This window comes from Xiphias gladius, chromosome 17, assembly GCF_016859285.1.
Source record: "Xiphias gladius isolate SHS-SW01 ecotype Sanya breed wild chromosome 17, ASM1685928v1, whole genome shotgun sequence".
NCBI classification, from domain to species: domain Eukaryota; kingdom Metazoa; phylum Chordata; class Actinopteri; order Istiophoriformes; family Xiphiidae; genus Xiphias; species Xiphias gladius.
The window spans coordinates 13,202,145-13,221,662 of NC_053416.1; the positions used below are offsets into that span (position 1 = coordinate 13,202,145).

General features: G+C 38.9%; 2 protein-coding genes across 2 annotated transcripts; both read right to left on the reverse strand.

Annotated features, from left to right (window-relative positions):
• Positions 1–783: 783 nt before the first annotated feature.
• Positions 784–7,324, reverse strand: c17h5orf15 (chromosome 17 C5orf15 homolog). Its single transcript, XM_040151129.1, has 3 exons — positions 7,166–7,324; positions 3,423–4,273; positions 784–2,216 (listed from the first exon to the last, which is right to left on the reverse strand). The coding sequence occupies exons 1-3, from the start codon at positions 7,278–7,280 to the stop codon at positions 2,082–2,084; spliced, it is 1,101 nt and encodes a 366-aa protein (XP_040007063.1). The 5' UTR covers positions 7,281–7,324; the 3' UTR covers positions 784–2,081.
• Positions 7,325–9,798: 2,474 nt separating this feature from the next.
• vdac1 (voltage-dependent anion channel 1) lies at positions 9,799–19,242 on the reverse strand. Its single transcript, XM_040150829.1, has 9 exons — positions 19,117–19,242; positions 16,498–16,567; positions 14,994–15,043; positions 14,203–14,355; positions 13,828–13,880; positions 13,326–13,553; positions 12,149–12,299; positions 11,412–11,469; positions 9,799–10,922 (listed from the first exon to the last, which is right to left on the reverse strand). The coding sequence occupies exons 2-9, from the start codon at positions 16,562–16,564 to the stop codon at positions 10,831–10,833; spliced, it is 852 nt and encodes a 283-aa protein (XP_040006763.1). The 5' UTR covers positions 16,565–16,567; positions 19,117–19,242; the 3' UTR covers positions 9,799–10,830.
• Positions 19,243–19,518: the final 276 nt, after the last annotated feature.

Here is a 19,518-nt window from a genome sequence, read left to right on the forward strand (position 1 = left end):
AGTGAATGTCTAGCAAGCAAAGTGTCCAGTTTAGTTAGTGATGCCAACACATTTAAGCTGGGCATTTACTGCATAAAGAGCTGGATCACAGAAGGCATCTGTGATATAAATACTTCCTTGATCCGCCTCAAAAAAATCTGCCTGAAGAAGATATCTTAGATTTATTGTTTGAACTGGACGAACATGGGAGCATCAGCCACAGAAATTAAAGATACAGGGAGGGTACTGTACACAATTTGTGCTTTATTGCAAAAAAAAAAAGATTGTACAGTTTCTACTGTTGATTGTAAGAGCACTGTTGATCTATCACCTCTACACAGGACACCACCCGCCCTCATATTCTAGCTAGTATGACTGAATGGTACAGTGCAACTCATTATCCCTCACCCACTGCATACCTTGTAATGCAGACAAGACAGACGAAAACAACTGCCAGAAAGCGATAAAGACTGATAACAAATATGTGGATTCATGTGGCAGGTCCTGCAATTCAATTAAAGGCATGAGACGGCAACAGCAGAAAAAACATGGCTGTGATGAACTGGTAAGAGTGTCAGTGACCTAAAAAAATGTGGTCGCTCTGTGTGTGTGTGTATGTGTGTTTTGTTTTTTTGGTGCTCATGAAAACGTCAGGCCACATACAGCGTGCAAAATGTCTGATGAACAGACAACACTCCACCAACTTTGTACTAAGGAGGTAACTTAAAAATTAAAAGTTCTGTGTCAGCAGGAGGGAACACAGCCATCACTTTTTGCCACAATGAAGACCATAAAAGATTGATAGAGACTTCACCGAAGTCATAAAACAAAGAGGGCAAGCCCCAGGATTTATGCATAGCAAAATCTGGGCAGTAGAAGTAGAACCATATAACACAAGTTAAATATAAACTGATGAACGGGGAAAAGGTCTGGCAATAAAAGCTTCCCCCATACATTATTAGTACATTCTAACCTGAACAATATCCGTCTTGATTTAAATGGCTTAAGCAAATGAACATACCCCTCGCCTGAAGAGTAGTCACCTTCCTTGACTTAATGCTTAACATGCAGCTTCATTTCATAACATATAGAGATTTTATATCCCTTACATAATGTCAAATCAAAATGAAAAGGCTATTATGTGTTTCTTTAAAGGTATAACAGAAATTATAAGTAATGGTAAAAAAAAAATGACCAAAAAAAAAAATTGTCATCCAAGAATTTTATATGAAATGCTAAGGAATATTTCACCTTCATATATATTAAAATCAATTTTCCCAATGTTTCTTTTTTTTTAGTGTAAAGTACTTTACTTACAGTAGCTCTATGGCAACCATTTCAACATGATGAACAGTTTTTGGAATGACACATATACACACATACATGTGTGTGTGCGTGTGCGTATGTATGTATGCATGCATATATGTATATAAAAAATGTATGTATCTGTTTCTCCTAATTGCTGCTTTGTTTGCATACTTACACCTTTACAGAAGTAAAGGCGTACAAAAGTATTCATGACACAGGAAGTGCTTTGAAAAGAAATGCTTAGTGTGTCAATTCATATATTGGCTAACTGCTGAGAGATTAATCTGTTAGTGATCTTGGGGGAAATAATCAACTGTTAGAATTAAGCCTTATATTATCACCTAAGAGTTACATTAACATGTAATTCTTCCAACTCTTTAAATTGAGTATTAAATTATATGAAGACATTATGCAAGAAGGAAAACAAATAGGTGTAGAGGGACCATGAGGTTGAAATCTCAAAAATAAAGATAAATATAAGACCCATAATAAACCAAAATATTTAATCCCAAGAAGCTATTAATTTAGAAAAACCAATAAGAAATAACATTAAAATATAACCAATAAGAATAACAGAGGAAGAGTAAAAATATCTCTATGCAGACAACAAAAAAATCGTGAACATAGTTCTATTCCCAAGACACAACACTCCCTGCTCTCCAGCTGGCCTGTAAAGCAAGAGAAAGCATCAGTCAAGCTCCAACAAAGCAAAGCAGCTTGACAATGCAAATAGCCAGGAAGGAAGGCTAACTGGCTCTGTGCAGGTATGGACATATTGGTCCTCTGAACGTCGATCAAAAAATGTAGTCTCGGGTCATCTTGAGGGACGGCATAGCTTCGTTGACATTCTGGTCCAGGCGGTGATACTCCACACTGTTGCGGGAACAAAGACTGTCCTTCCAGCGCCGACTCTGAGCCAGGAGGAAGATCTGGAAAGAAGAAAAAAAAAAAAGAAGCAAAGATGCAGATAGAAATCAAATAAATATGACTGATGTACAAGTGTTGATCAAGTAAAATTATTTCTTGGTTGACAGGCTAGCAGAAAAGATGAAAAACTACATAATTGAAATCCTTACTTCAGCTGTAAAACCAAATTTTACATGGGGCCAGTATTATATACATTCTAAAACCTTCATCTGCAGATCGACAGAGAAAAATCTTGTGCTTTAGAAAGAAAAAAAGATTGCATGTTCTTCACCAGAAACCTGACCTATGCTTTATGCTATGCTATGATCATTTATTCCACAGTACACATGGAGAATAGACCAAACCACCACCAGTTTTGTTGAAAACCTGTTAACGAATGCAGTGCTTAAGTTGTTCAACTGAGGACACTGAATGTTTTTGTCACATTTGGTTATTCTTACATTGTAAAGCACTCCTTTTTATTGTGTGTCATTGTGCGGGTGAGAACACTGCTGTAAATGGCTCAGAAAAATCCTCACTGTTTTCACTACCAAATCTAAAGTTTTATACTTGCATAAATCAGCATGTTGGAATAAATAGAAACATGACAAATATTTCAGGCACTCAATTTTGTTGCACTGAAAGTGTAATTCAAGATATAAGAAACACTACCTTATCTGATCAAGCCTCAAATTGTGCGAATTTTTACCCCAAACAAAATACAGGAGTGTTTTATAGGGCTGTGTGATGGTTCATTTTTATCTATTAATCTGCTAATTCTTTTTTTCAATTAATCATTGTGTGGTCTACAATTTGTAGAAAAACAGAAAAAATTCTGAAAAACAGCAAGCTCCAAAGTCCCAAGGTGAAATCTCTGGCTCCGGATATCAAAATGTTTAATTTCCCTAAACAATAGCCCAAGGTAATTCCACTTACAACAACATATAATGAAGAAAACCAGCAAAAACTCAGATTTGAGAAGCTGTTACTATAATTGCTCATTAATTTTTGTCCATCAATTATTTAATAGTTTCAACACTAGTCTCTTCTACAGGAATATGAACTTTTCAATTTATAGAAATAATAAACAATCACATGCCGTCTCCACAACATTCAGAAATTACTGCTAAGGTAATATCAGCCCTGAGCAAACAGGACTTATGCCGCATCATCATCTCTGGCCTCTACATCACAAGGAGCTGCCCAGCTGTCGTCATGCCAACACTCACCTTCCTCTTGTTGTGATAGGTGATGTAGATGATGGCCACCAGGAAAGCCAAGATGACCAGATGAAAGAAGAAGTGGGAGTCCTCATCCTCTGTGTTGTAGCTATCTGCTTCCTTGTAATGGGTCACCTCCATCCTGTCTGGCTGCTGCTTGCTCAAAGTCTGGTCTTTGAAATCGTCATTGCCGTCATATTCACTGTCCGCGCCGTCAGTGTTCTCAATGTTTTCTATGTCGTCATCATAGGCAGCGTTGTTGGTAGCATCGTCATCATCTTCGTCTTTTTCGTTGTCATCTGGGTAACCATCCAAATCAATGTGAGGTGGTGCTGCTTTTTCAGTGGTCTGCAGCAGGTCTGATTCAGCGTCCTGCACTATGGACGGGCTCTGTTCCTTGGAGGGTTTAGACTCAGAGCCAGGTGGTTCTGGCTCTTCCGTTACAGGTTTGGCTGGTTCAGGGGCTTTGACAGAGGTGGTAGCAGCTTCTGGAGTAGAGGCTGGAATAACTTCAGAAACAACAGGTTCATCTGTTGCCTCAACGCTGTCTGGGTTAGCTTCAACTGTGTTTCCGTCCCTATTCTTGGAAGTTTCTTTCTGCAGTTTACCAGCAGAGGTAGCAATGATGAAGACTTGATGTATGTCCCCATTCTCTTTAGGCATTTTTGTTTCAATGACTGTTGTGATGTTGTCTTTAGGAGCCTCTGTTTCTGTTGTGGAATCATTGCCAGCAGGTATTGCAGGGTTCTTGGGATCTGTTACATTCTGCTCAGGCAGCAAAAGCTCTTTGTCACTTGTTTTCTTGTTCACAGGGGTAGGATTTTGAAACACAGATCCCTTCTGATTATCTATGTTTGGGGCTGTCAAGTAAGAGGGGAATAACAATGCAAGATGTTATATATGATTTTTGTAACTTAAGGTTGACAAATTACTTCTTAAAACACTTAAAACACACATACCAAGTTGAAATGTTTGCATGTTAAACAAAATGTGTACTTTCCATCAAGGAGGGGCACTTAACTAACCACTTTATAGGCTTACCAGCTATTGATGCAGTGAGTCCAAATTCAGTCTGAATTTTCAGTTTCAACCTATCTCAAGAACTAAACTTTCGTCTAAAGTAGAATATGGATAACTCGTCATGAGTGAGTCAATCAAAGAAATAACACAAAAATCAATGTTCTTTCACTTACAGCAGAATGGAGTTTGTACTCTTTCTACAGATATTCCTGCAACCACACTGTATGATCACACCAGCACCTATGGCTGGTGAAAGGAGCTTGTCCTCTTACTAGAGAGACTGCCAATGCCCTCTAAAAATTCCCTTGGGCAAGGCCGTTATACCTCCAGCTGACACAGAAAAGATGCGGGACATTTTCACTCAACAGCAGCTTGTTTGTGTGTGATTGCTTGGAAACATTCATTCCCTTACAGCTTACAGCCAACAATGAGAGACTGTGTTTGAGACAACTTTTCCCCTTTAAGACACAATGTGATGTGTTATTGCATACTATACCATGCCGAAAGGCTTTTGGCAGTCCACCATATAATTTGTAATTTGTAAATTCACTGTATCAAAGACATTTCATTACATGACATATCTTTTATCAGGGGGTGTTAGCCAGGTTTTCCCATTTTTAGAGCCTGTTGAGTTTATAAAAGGCTGCAGTATAACTGACATAATATTTTCAGTTGCATAATAAAAAATGAAATGAAAATTTTAAATTCAATAATCTCCACAGCTAAATCAGTTCCTGACTGTGTCTTTAAATGAGAGCTGTACTTATTCTCATGCATCTGGCCAGCCTTCCTGAATCAATGACACCATTTAGCCAACAAGTGTCAACATTATTTCATCCTGTGGGACTAGGAGGCGTTGCTTAGGATGGGCGGATAACACTAGGGACTTGAAGCACAGAGTAAGACATACCCATGAGAAGAAAGGGACCATTCATACATATGAGCCATGGGCAGCATAAATAATCCTTGCTGAACAGGAGATCTTTGTTGTAGTAACAGTCGTAAGCTTTAATGAACGAAACAACATGTAGGAAATTCAGCTTTTGAGACTGAGCAGCTGGGTCACACTTTACAAAAGAATTTTTATAATATTTCCTCAAATCACAAATCTCACCAACAAGCAATAGGGCGTCTTCCTCAACTCTAAACTTGCACTCTTTTGGTTCTTGGGTCAGCTCTATTCAGAATAAAACTATGTGATACTTGTATGATGCCCAAAATAAATGTAGGTACTAGCTGAATGCTAGTCAATTTAGGCAAAGACTGGTTGAACAGTCAGACAATGATGTTTCTATTTCAGGCAAAATAAATATTTAGCAGGTTAGTGGCTGATCAAGTAAAGGTCATTATCCCTCTGTACAAACATTTTTTTTTGTTCCACACCCTGCTTTCCATTAACAAAAAACACAAGAATAAAATCCAAAGGGACATCCACAACATGGCGATTTCATGAACCAATACCAAACATTAGAGTTTATGTAACTGTAAGCAGTTGGTGTAACTTCAAATGTTTCAAAAGGTGATGAAATGTTAAGTTAGTAAATGCTGACTTGCAATCAGATATTGTTTTAATTCTAGGCTACAAAAGAGATAATATGTGTGTTATACACATTATACATAAAAAGACTTGCCTATTGCATACATAAGGTCTTTGATCTTCTTGGAAATAATTTCTAGAGAAATAGACCAGAAATAAGCTGCTTGACTGAGTACGATGGCGGTGATGGAGTGTCATATTATGAAAAAGAAATAAGACAGGGCCTTATTTCTAAGGCAATATTTACAATGCTGCAACCTGACAGCTAACCAAAAAGGCTGCGATGACATACATGCATTCATTTGAAAAGAAAAGCAAACACAGGCAAAGAAATCAAGACTGCTGACTCTACCTGAACAGCTGTAAGTTAATAAAATACACACAGTACACTGCCCAACCAAAGTCCAGTGCCACTGAGAACAATTTTACAGCCTTTACTGAGGCCCCAGTTCCTTGATGGTTAACTTCTGAGGGGTTTTCCTTAATGAGTGGTGGGGCTCCTGGATTGACAGGGGGTCAATTAACTGCTCAGATATATGACAAGGACATCTGGACCAAGTCACTATCTGACCACCACAAATCATTGCAGCTCAGGAGTCCCCGGGGGGGGGGGGGTCTCATAACATAACAGACATTTAGGTTAACTGTTCGAAGTCAAGGTTTATACCAAAACAGGGTCACGCTGGTTGTGAGTTTTGATATGTAAAAAATATATATACAACTTCCTGTTTGATGGTTTCGAGATTCGCGTTGAGATAAGCGTCTGTAGACCTTATAGAGTGATTGAAAACACTGTTAAGTACAAGTTAAACTTTCCTATTGAAATAAACGCACAGATAGTGACTAAACACACAGATGTTAACGCCAGAACGTTTCGACATTTTTTTCAACCGACAATCTCGCGCCGAACATTTTTTTCAACACAAGCCGGAGTCGTCAAAGTAATTTACTGAATACGGTAAGTTACTTTGTTGAACTGTACTGTATTACTTTGATAAGGGTTCGGGTTTTGAAAACTCTTTTACGACTTTTTCGGGAAATACAGGCCGCCTGTTATCGTCTTTTTCAACTGACACCGTGATTACTAGCATGACGTACTAGCCAACTAGCTACACTAACATTAGCTACCTGGCACTAGCTAGCTGGCTGGCTGGCTATCCAGCAGTGCTGTCGGTTGGTTAAAAGTATGACATACCTGTCATATTTGCTGGAGCTGACATGCAGCCGCTGGTTAACAGCTGGAGGAAAATAACCAGAGAAAGAGCAAAAATATTTCCCCTGCTTCGCCCCATCTTCCTGAATGTCGCCATGTTGATGCGTGAGTAACTGAAGAGGCGTGGTTTAGCATGGCTACATAAGCACAGGTCCTGAATGTTGCCAGATTTTACTGACAAAAAGTAGCCCAACCAGAGTCAAGCCCAATTTTTCATTTTAAATTTGGAGAAGGGCGTTTTGTACATACTACATATATATATACCTTGAACACACGTCTTTTGAATATTGTTGCATTAAGTATTCTTCACTCATATAAGCAGATGTAACAGCTAAACTTTTACAAGCCTGTATTTGTTTACATTTTGGAAAATTAATTATGCTGAATTCACTATCAACATTTCCTGTTTGCAATTTATCCATGGATATACTGTAAGCTGTCCCTGAACTACCCTCATACTGAAGAAAACTTAAAAACTTGTTGTTTTCAGGCAAGTTCTGCAGTTTTAAGGAGCATCTTTTCCTATAATTTCTAAGCTGGTTCCTGGGTGTTTGTTTGCGATTGACATAAGAGAAAATGATATCCAGGGAAAGTCTAAGTTGTACCGAAGCTAAAAATGTGTATATTGCATCTGTGTACTTAGAATTGACTCAGTTATGACTTCGATTTTTGACACAAATTGCAGCAATCGGGCCCTAAGGTTTTTAAAGTTGTCCACCTTAATCACTTCGCAGAGTTGTGCCTCACGGTGCCTGCAAGTTTGAAAACCAGTGGAATACAGTCTGACCTTTCAAAAGTGGAAACCACCCTCATGGTACAAAAAGTAGCCCAAATTATAACAAGCCACCAAATTCAAATCAAAGTACCCCGATGGGGCGTAAAAACTGCCCAAGCTGGCAACACTGTGAGAGCGTGACAGAGAGTGTGTAATTCACAATTTTGTAAATTGGATGCATGAGGTCTGAATCATTCTGTTGTAATTTATGTCAGTTGCTTCTAATGTGTCGTCACTCTCCAAATAAAACATTTTCACTTCAGAATGACATGTTGTATAACGTTAGGGCTGGACTATCACCCGGGCAAAGGGGGCAACTGCCAAGGAACCCCAGAAGCCCCAGGTTTACTCGAACCTATATAGTTTTTTAGAAATTTGCTTCACTAAACGACATTAATCAACCATGATGGGTTACCCATCCTCCATTTTGTGGTTCTGGTCATTTAGAGGGACTCTGAGTCAAAATCTAGTTTTAAAACCTTCATTGTTTTAGTTTTTATTATTCTCATTTGCTCTAAAGTTTAATGAAGCTACTTCAGTTTTTTTTGTGTGTAAAGTAATTAATACACAGAAAACCTGAGGCAAAGTAGTATTAATCCATCATAGGAGAACTGTAAGGCTGCAGCCAGCAATAACTTTCATTATCAGTGGGTCTGAGAATTATTTTCTTCAATAACTGATTGATTGTTCATTGTACAAAATATCAGAAAATAGTTTTAAAAAAAAGGCCCATTATTATTCCCTGAAGCCCAAGTCAACATACTCTAATGTCTCGTTTTATCTGACCAGCTGTCAAAAATACAAAGATGTTGAGTTCACTTTCATAGAAAACTGGGAAACTAAATATGAAAAAAAAAAAAAAAAATTCACATTTGAAAAGCTGGTATTAATGAATTTGGGAGGGATGGTGACAGGTCGCAGATATAAAATCCATTACATTGAACCATGTTCTACAGAACAGGCCTCTAAGACCCCATGCAAAAAGGCATCATTTTCTGCTTAGGCTTCTGAAACGTGTCATCAGTTCAAAGGTCATGTTCATAACCAGTTCTCATAAAACAGGGTAAGCCGTTAAATATTAAGATAATAAAACAATGTTTTTTTTGTGCTGTAAAGAGGTTTCCAGTACTTCAAGCATCATGCCAACAATTTTAAAATCATTCAATTGAACTGAATTATAGAGTATTCATACCCGCTAATTCTAAACATGTATAGTGAGATCAAATGTCCATCACGGGCTTTTCGTTTAGGATGCATTGGAAGTAGTGATGCTTGACCAAGGTCGGTCATCTTATTGTCACACCCACACACATCCTTAAACATTTTCAAGCATATTTAAAAGTCTGCATAATTTTCATCAAATCAAATCAACTAATTGTTTCAGTAATTTACCAGGAAAAAATGTGAGGATTCACTGGGTTTATTTTGTTCACTGTAAATATTTGGGTTTGGGACTGTTTGTTAATTGGACTAAGCATGTCATTTTAAGATGAAACTTTGGTAAATTGCTATATACCTTTTCACTTCTTTCTGATATTATATAGACAAAATGACTTACATACAAGGTCAATTAATAAAAAAGATTAATCACTAAAGATAACCCTTAATTGCAGCTGTAAAGTGAAATAAACATTAACGCTTTGGTCCCGGTGCAAATCCAAATCAGCATAAAAGTTACTGTGTAATTTTCTGCTTCAAAATGCTTTTCAAATCATCCTCAGCTGTCACAAATGAATGGTTTTCACAGAATTTTAAATAAACATGGGCTGAAGTTATAATCACAAGATGCATCTTGTTATCACAATATGCCAAAAGACACAGGAACAAATACAATCAGAAACTGGTTCAAGATGTTCTTTATTTATTTCAGGGAATGACAATACTGTCAAGTACACTAAGCATGATTCCCATAGCCAGTTGTGGAAGACTACCATTTCCTGTCCACTGTATTTATTCTTTTCATTCTCCTTCAAAGAGGTACTTATCCAGAGAGATTCAACTGTGTGCATGATAGGTTCCCTTTCATTTGCTCAACCAGGAAGAATTGACAGGTCTTTACCTTTGTAACACTCCATAAATGGATTAAACTATGCAAGACTGTCAATAAAATAATATTATTTTTGCTATATGTAACAAAAGACATGATTCACACCAAATGCACAGACACAAAAGACAAGTGAGACAAAAACACAGAGTGTACACACTGGGCTGTAGTGTCTCTTTGAGCTACTGATAGCTGCTTACATCAGGGACAACTAACCCTTCCCATTGTATAATATATCCAGACAAACACCAGAGTTCTCCAGTGCAAAAGTGATCAAATAAAATAGTTATTTCACTACTACACCTATTGATTCGGGAGTGCTTAATGGTGCTGTGCAACAGTACCATCTGGTGGTGTAACTACTCAACTGCTAACTGTGTCATGCCCTTTATGCATTTTGGGCTGACCTAGTTTTGATCTTCCCTTTTATCTGCATTAGAAAGCAGAGACATACACAAATTAAAGCATTGGGTATGAATGTAGTGAAATGACAAAGAGTGAGGCCAACATGAATGTACTCAAGGCTACTTTTCCTTTGCAAGCTACACAATTCAAGATAAAACTTTCTATTAAACAGTTGTAGTTGTTCTGAACTGGGCTCTTTATTTTCAAAATATAATGTTCCCTTAAAGTGGTCCTTTAAAAGTGGTAAATCGTCGCAAAAACGATTTAACCTTTATGCTGTCTTGCTTCCTGCTGTAGCACATCTAGGGGAAACAGGGGTTCTGTGAGGGCTAGCTAATCAATACAAGATTTTGAATTTTTTTTTCTTTTTGTCGGGGAATGCGTGTGTGCTGGGAGGACTGGAAGGGCTTCTGTCTAATCCTCCTATGCTTGGAACTCGAGGCCGAGACCAAGCTTGTGGCCACCAGCGTTGATGTTCTTGCCATCAAGGAGAGCAGAGAGTGTCAGTTTAATGCCTACAGAAAAGGACATATCAGGATGAGTCATGCACAGACAACAAAACTGTGTGTAAATGTATACATTTTTACAACTTACAACTCTCCAAACATTACGCAGGCATCTTACTGAACTATTCAATTCTTGCCTGACTGAAGATCCCACCTCACCACTCCATTTTGCCAGTAACTTTTCTTTTTGCATTTGAGCAATTCCACAAAAACTCTACCACGAAGCCATAACTTGATGAAGTGTATACCTTGTATGTCTAAATTTTTAAGTTAATGAACTTTAGTTAAAATAATCCACACACATTACACATCTAAATTCCACTGCATAGATTATGATCTATTTCGAACTTTGAAAATCCTGGTTAAATGGCATTTTTCGTTCATAATGTTGTTTCAAGTACTTAGTAAACATTGGAATATTGTGGTCTTTGTGAACATGGTCAGTATTTTGGACCATTTAAGCACATGAGACCTAAATTATATACAGACTGCACTCACCTGGCTTCAGAGTCTGAGTGTAGCCGAGGCCCACGAGGCTGGAGTTGTTCACCTTGGCCTGTGTGGGAACCACAGATGAAAATCATATAGAGAACCACTCATATCACTAACAGATACATTTGTCATGCGATTCTGGGTAATTTATTGCCCGCTCCAAGCTAAATGTCAACAAAAACTAAACTGTGATTCATTTTGAACTCTGAAACCAATATTGTTTCAAAAGTGCCACCACTAAAATAGTTTCACTTCAGAATGGCATAATGGCCACGTTAGTAACATGCTAATTAGTTATATTTCTAGTTGTTATATATACATATAATTACACTAACAAACAAACCAGCCATTCACACTAATTGGCTCTGCTGAAAGTGGGATTTAAGGACTAATGTAATAGACAGGACTAAATAAGCCTGGGCCTTTCTGTAGCAGACAGACTCCTCCCATTGGCTATTTTGGCCTGGATTGGGCTGCTCTCAGACTCAACTAAGCGTGACGTGTTCACATGGACTTGCGTCCGTCCTTCCAACTTGGTCAGCTAGGCAAGACTTGCAGCAAAGACAGTGATCCAGATTATCAAAAAGGTCAAAACAAAAAACAAAAAACAAAAAACAGGAAGAGGCTCGTTTCATTGGCTTCTGCACTGCGTGACACTTTGAGTGAGCATGACACCAAACTGATTTTACAATCACACTATATCACTACTCAAATTACAACTTCAGATTAAAAACATTACTCACGGAGAAGGATGCATCTGGATCAATCTGATACTTGGCAGCAATGCCAAAGCGGGTGTTGCTGTTTCCAGCAGTCCAGGCCAGGTTGACGGCTGTCTCCAGCTGGTCATTCACCTTCTGGTAGATGGAGCCACCAAACTCAGTGCCATCATTTCTGAGTAAAAAAAAAAAAAAAGCAGATTGGAATATACATAAGTTACCGCAACACCAACACTGCTTCCTTACAGGTGATATTTTCCTCTCAACTGGACAAATTAAAGGTTGAGTGTTTTGTACAAAGAGTGTAGCTTACTTGGTATTTTGCATGTCTGTTAAAGACCTCCTCATATGAATGCACTGATACTGATATGAAGCCTACATTACTTCATCTGACCTCAGATCACCACCTCAGCTGTAGACTGAAACAGACAGGCTTGGCCAAGGACACAGCAGGAAACAAGACTAACACTGTGCCCTGCCCCTCCCTCTCTCGCACTGTCTGGCTGCACCTCACTCTGCCTTTTCACTGAGGCCTTTTATGGCTGCCAACCATTCACTCCAATTCCCTTGCAATATAGCAAATCCCATCATCTGGGTGTAAAAATAACTGCCAGGCACCTGGGTGAGTGGCAGATGGCCAAGCAGACAACAAGTTCGTCAGCCAGACAAGGATAAGAAAACAGAATTTGAAGGTGTCAGACTAGTCAAGGTTAATCATCTGAACTCCTTTTTAGCCTGTGACTTGGATTCAAGGACCATAAAACAGAAACACTAACTTAATATCAGAATGTAAAATTTAATTTTATTTCATATTTAGCTTAGTATTAAACTGAAAAAACATGCATGCACAATGGATTGAGGTGTGTCTAGGTGCTTACCCATCAACATTTCAGTGTTGTTGATTGTTTTTAATTATACATACCGCTACTGATATTTTTTTCTCTCAACAGCTCAGCTTTAGAATCAAGCATTAGGGTAGCATTGGCATACAGTGCATTCTTTCTCCTTACTACCTCACTTTTGAATTGAAACTGTGCTGTGGTTACGATATAATCAGACTGTTCATAAACTAACACTATACAAAGATGAGGAGAAGCCATCTTGGTTCAACAGTGAACTGGAAATGCACTGTGTGTGGTAAAATAGACAGATATGTGCGAGCATATTAGTCATGTCAATCTGTTGCTTCATGTTGTCTTACACATTTGTATGTAGCTGAAACTCATCAGTCTTGTATCCAACCGCAAAGTTGCTCTGGGTGATCCTGTTCCTGCCAGTCTCGAAGGTCATCTGGTAGCCGGCCAGCCAGCCCTCGAAGCCCACCACTGCTGCTCCATGGATGGCTGTACCATTAATGTCGTAGTGAACATCACAGCCAAGGTTGATGTGGTCGCACTTGTAGCCTGTCTTGATCTTGCCACTCTTCTTGCTGGCAAGATGTGAGAGAGAGAGAGGACAGATTGTTAATGTCTAGTACTCGTAATCTTTGTAGTATGCCCTTTATTTATTTCCCCAACCTGCACGGTCACTGACACCTGTAACATTATTTTAAACAAAGTGGCCAAGTAGCTTACACCCATACTTGTTGCTGACTCAACCTGCTGTATAAATAAATTTAAATTAAGTAAGCTATCATTCCACTTAACTCTTGATGTCTTACTGAAATTAACTACATTTTCAGGCTCTCATTCTGCTGTCCTTACCCAGTGTTTGGCGAGAAAGAGGAATCAAAAGTCAACTTCAGCCCCTTCGCCAACTATGGAAAAGGTAAGAAAGATTTTACAACAAGGCAAATGGCAGTAAATCCACTACTTGAGTTAGTGAATACAGAAAAAGGAATATATGTTACTGCTCAGAAACATTTTGCATGCTATGGGATGTGACTAAACAAATTAGATTTTGAGGTTGGAGATTAGACATCTCTAATATTTAGTCTAAAACACCCTGTGCAATTCTCAGATGTATTGTATTTATAATTCACAAATTCCGTGGTCAACAGCAACCAAATCACATTTTTTTAATATTACTTTTTTTAAAAACACATTTTTCAATTTTCTTGGCCCTATACTGTCACCAACCTGGTCTTCAAGGGTGATCTCGGTCCCCAGGGTGTTGTCAGTGTTCCACTTCTCTGTGAACGTAAGTCCGTGCTCCGCCCACTTGTACTTGGTCTCCAGGGATCCTGCAACCTTGCTGGTCTCAGTGTTGGCAGAGCCTGTGCTGGTGAACTCCTGCAGATGATAGAAAAGGTGTCAGGGTCATAGGGACACGTTAATTAACCAGGTACATTATCAGGTTAAAATAATCTTACTCTTGATGTGTTGTACCAAATTATACTTGTGTTAGGTGTTTACATAGGGTTTTAGATAGTGATGTATTCCTCGAATCCCACAAAAAATGTGTCCACAATCAATATCTAATACTCTTAATTACTTAATCACGGAAACAAGTAACCTCAGAAACCTTTGAACAGAATTTTGAGATATTCGGTGGTCTTGGACAATTGAATGACTAACTAGATTTTGGTGTTAAGCCCACTCTGAGATTTTCACATTAACTATTTAACTAACAATAACTTGACCCAAAAAACCTGAGGATGCATGTACAAGGTCAGAAAATCAATTTGGTCACAACAAATGACAACAAGAAACATGGCAGCTTCAGTAAATAAGGAGCAGAGGTTAACATGTTGTCATACTTATACTCTTACCTTTATTAATATTATAAACCCCAATGTGTCCTGGCAATGGTTAGGGGATCAGATAACTTGCCTGTTCATTATCAGCCAAGAGCCCCTTAAGCTATGACAGGACAGCTGCTGTCTGGGGCGGCAGCTCTGATAATCTGATAATGAATAGCAACGACTTACCAGTCCATTCTCAGACTTTGTTTTCAAGTCTAGCTTGATGAGCCCGAAGCCTGAAACAGACAATTTTTAGTGAAAGATGAAAATAATGTCTGGATGACAACACAAATATTACCAATCCAATGATAACCACTCTGAAACATGTCATTATTGAAGTACGTCAGGCTTCTCTACCGCATTTACAAGCACTGGCTAGCCCTCAAAACAAGTACCACTTTTATGCCAATACCAGTAGCAATTACCATGCTAAATTTTCCATTAACACACATTTAAAGAATCCCTTCAGATATTTCACAACCCAATTAAATCAAGCCATTGATTGGTGTCTGTGAAATACCAATTTTTATCAACCTCAAGTACATTTATAGTTATTACTGTAAATGACAGTGATTGAACGTGCATATTGATTTGATGTAGATTCTGTGAAAGCATTGGTGCTGTCAGTTATGAATTACAGCTAGGAGGCCGGTTAAATAGATCCTGGCTCGAGCCTAAAGCCCCATTAATGGCCCCACTCAGAATCGCAGCCATCAACTGATTGATCCAGCTACACTTCACATGAACCAGAGATCTCCATTTTCAGGTATCTTCTGGCCTGATATGATTGCTCACTCATCCCAGCTTCCCCTTCACTAAACCCTCCAATGAGTCACCCATTACTGTCCAACTTCATCTAAAGTTGCTGGTCACACCCTACAAAATGGTCACCAGCTGCACAACTACTCAACTACCATCAATTCCGAGGCTTTTCTGTGAAGGCGATGGATTCCAAATGTTCCTTATGACCACCCGCTAAGCCTGCAGTAAAACCCACAGTAATGAATTACAGTCAAGGCCAAACTGACTGAGATTCAGCCTTCATGTTATATATGAATCAGAATGCTGCAACAACCAGAGATTCATTGGATATTCAGTAACCCTTGAATCCACACAGCTGTGTGCATACACAAAACAAACCCAAGGACATGCACTCTAACTGCGGGTTCTGTACTCATCCTCAACATGTGTTCAGCTACTGGTAGGCTATAGATAGTACAGTAACTGTTTTTAATTGTTTTCTTTTGGCAAAATTTGGTGAACATTGCGTTGTATGGAGGGGCTGGATTTTAAACATTGAGAGGAAGTGTCACACTGAATCTTGCAAGAAATCTCCTTGATTAATTCATTGCACAATGTAGCAAGAACTTACTGTTCTTCCAGTGTAAAGAGTGATTAGCCATTACATATTTCTTTCAGTGGGAGAGGGTATAAATAACAACACTAAACTTACCAAAAAAAAAAAGAAATTCTACCACAGCAATGCAGCTAAGCATAAACATGCACTGAAGAAGCCAATATGCAAAATGTAAAATATTTAGCATCTCAGAATCACCTTCATAACAATTGTCATTGTCTTAGGCTTCCCATCGCAGCAGTATTTTACTGGGATTCAAACCATTTTCCTCTAAATCATACTGCTGTAAAAGTTGATAAAATAAGTGAGTATGACTGGCTGCTTGGTACTTACCATATCCCTTGGTAAAAACATCCCTGGCAGACTTTCCAAGGTCAACGTAAGTGGGAGGTACAGCCATTATCTGCAAAGCAAAAGATGATGACCAAGGCTGTGACTAAGAACAAGGCAGAAAACCAAAAAATTACAGACATCACTGCTGTCCTCCCTCTGTGTTACAGCTTTAGGATTGCCAGAGCTCACAGCGACACAGTAGAGGGAAAGACACACTAACACACAGACTGACAGATCAGATGTGATGTGATGTGCTTGGGCAGAGAGAAGTGCTGCTGAAAGGAGAAGGCTAAAGCAACTTGAGGTTACTGATGGATAGGAAAGTTATTAAGTTATCGGCTTACATGAGCTACACACAGGAACACAGTGACTCTCTCACTTGAGCAGACACATTCCTACAAACTTGCATTACTGAGAGTACAAAGGCCAGGTTGTATGCAGGTTTCATTTGGCATTACCTGTTAATTTCCAGTCTTTAGATTTTAAAGACATTAAAATACACGGTCAGTGCATTAATTGATGCCTTCCCGTATGCCCATTCAGTTTTTTAATTAGTTTATTTTAGAGAAAGGAAAGGTCATTTTTGACACTGTAATCATTTTCTTAAGTCAAATTTGATGTTTCAAAGTGGAAGAAGCCAAGTTTAGAAAGGACAATGAGCACCACAGACTGAAGCACAAGGCAGACCATTTGCTAACTCTCTGGACTGCCTGCTCTCATATATGTGTGCACTTCTTTGTCCTTCATTTTCTTAAACAGCCTGTTGTGCAAGACATGTCTATTTCATCATTAGAATAGATGTAGGTTCCATTTTTCAATAGCACAACAGTTATCAAGGTTCAGTAGTTACGCAAGACTATTGATAACATACATGTGCATATTGATAGAAGATAGAACAGGAATTTGAGCAGCTTGCCAGGTGAATGGCAACCTTAGGGCAGACAATTTCTCAATTAACATTTCTTAAATCCCAAGAACTACGACTATGCTACAGTATTGCAATACGTCTGCACGATTGAATGTGGTTTACTACTGCAATAAAACAATAAAATAATTATTCTCAAAATTAAAGTTAAAAGCACAAAAGCTTACACCTGGACTAAATAATATTGGAAACTGAGAAAGAAAAAAAAGGAAAAAAAAACAAAAAAAACACATGCATTGATAAATGCATATTAAAATAACTGTAAAGAGCAGCCGTCTAGCTGAGGGTTGGTCTACTTGATGACTAATCACTAAAATTGTATCAAAAAAACCTTCCCTTCATTGCATTCCTAGTTCAGTATTCCTGTCCAGTTCTTTCCCTCAAGCCCATTCAATTAGGTTTATGAGCAGGCTCACCTTTTATCAATAACCCCACTCGTTTATTACAGTTATAACATGGCCAATAGATTTCCTGCATTATATCCCCATGAACTTTCTCTCTCTTTATTTGGGGATAACATGTTCAACTGCATCCGCCACTATCTTTTGAAATTGTGAATTTTTGAAAACAGTGCAATATCAGCTCTGGCACATCAAATATATATCTGTCCCTGGCATGTTCTAAGGCCCATGTCTAGCCCACCTTCCCTGAACCATTCAGGACAATCCCCGTTCCAAACAGTCCTGAAGCTGGTCACCATGGGTATATTTATAGTCATAAGGAAGAACTTAGACATTAAGTGGAGTAATGTCACGTATCTGCAGTGCCTGGTAACACACACACACACATAATAAGTGTCAGCAGCCATAGAGGGCATAGGACTAGCACAACCATTTATTTATTTATTTATTTATATTTATATTTATATATATATATATATATATATATATAATCACACATATATACATATATACACACACACACACACACACACACACACGATAGCCTGTCAAGTCTTGTCACTGAGGCGTCCTGGGGTAAATTATATCTTCACATACACCAAATGACTTTGAAAGAGGGCATCAATCCCTCAGCATGATGAGGACCATGCATGAAATGCTACACTTCACTTAGCATCTAAGTTTGGGATCTATCACTGCCCTTCAATACCACCTTAGTTGTAGCCCAATTCAGGGAGATTCATTTGTGAGACAGACCTATAATCGAGTAGTAAAGTCTAGTCTCCCTCGGGAGTGAATAAAGCAGTGGCCTTGACTCATACAAAGAGGTTATGAAGTCAGTAAAGGCAGCCTCTCCCTGCCCTCGCCTGCTAACAGATTAGCATTAGCTAGCTATGAAGGTGGACAGCGGGCAAGCGAATCCTGTGAGTAACGTTATGACAAGGTGACAGGCAAGGAAGCCCGTAACTCGTCAAGGGGATAAAACCCGAGAACTAGCTAAGCTTCTTTGTCACTTGCCACCTGAATAACTGCTGACCACCGCACTGTCAAACGACCGCACCTCAAGACATTAGCCACCAAGCTAACAGAGGTTGGTTTGTAGAAGCGGCAGGCCTAGCATCTCTGCTGCACGTCGAGCTGCATCCCGCTCCGGTCAAAAATAAAAACGATGGATGAGACAGACAGCTCTGGGCTCCCGAGGTCAAAATCCGCCGGTTGTTAGCAGTGACAGAACTGTGCGCGCTAACGAAAAAGTCAGCTATGCTGCATTTCAGTACAAGATGCGTAACGTACCTCTGTGTGTTCCCGGACGACAAGGAAGGAGCTCGTCAACCGCACAAAGGGAGGAGAGAAGACCGAGATGAAGCGGCGTCACTTACGTTACAAGTCACGCAAGCAGCATCAGCCGCTTGTCATCGTCAAAGACACAACATTCAATCAAACAGCAAGATTGTTCACACCCTTTGTCAGCTCTCCAGCCTGAGTGTGCTAGCACTATATTAGTATTGAGTGTTATATTTGGTCAAGTACTTACACTTTAGAGTATTTACATTTTATCCTATCTACACTTCTACATCACGTCCTTTCAGAGGGAAATGTTTTACTTTTTAATCATTGCAGATAGATTTAGTCACCAGTTACTTTCCAGAGTACTGTTTTTCATACACAAAATATATAATGAGCTTGTGAAACATG

Bases quoted from the DNA above. Each gene is read 5' to 3' on its own strand.
- vdac1 (XM_040150829.1), bottom strand. From the start codon at position 16,564: ATGGCTGTACCTCCCACTTACGTTGACCTTGGAAAGTCTGCCAGGGAT. The intron at 14,356-14,993 runs GTAAGTCGTTGC...TATCATCTGCAG, and splicing joins CAAAGTCTGAGAATGGACTG to GAGTTCACCAGCACAGGCTC. The intron at 11,470-12,148 runs GTGAGTAATGTT...GTTCCCACACAG, and splicing joins ATCCAGATGCATCCTTCTCC to GCCAAGGTGAACAACTCCAG.
- c17h5orf15 (XM_040151129.1), bottom strand. From the start codon at position 7,280: ATGGCGACATTCAGGAAGATGGGGCGAAGCAGGGGAAATATTTTTGCT. The intron at 4,274-7,165 runs GTATGTCATACT...CTTACTTGACAG, and splicing joins AGCTCCAGCAAATATGACAG to CCCCAAACATAGATAATCAG. The intron at 2,217-3,422 runs GTGAGTGTTGGC...TCTTCTTTCCAG, and splicing joins CCTATCACAACAAGAGGAAG to ATCTTCCTCCTGGCTCAGAG.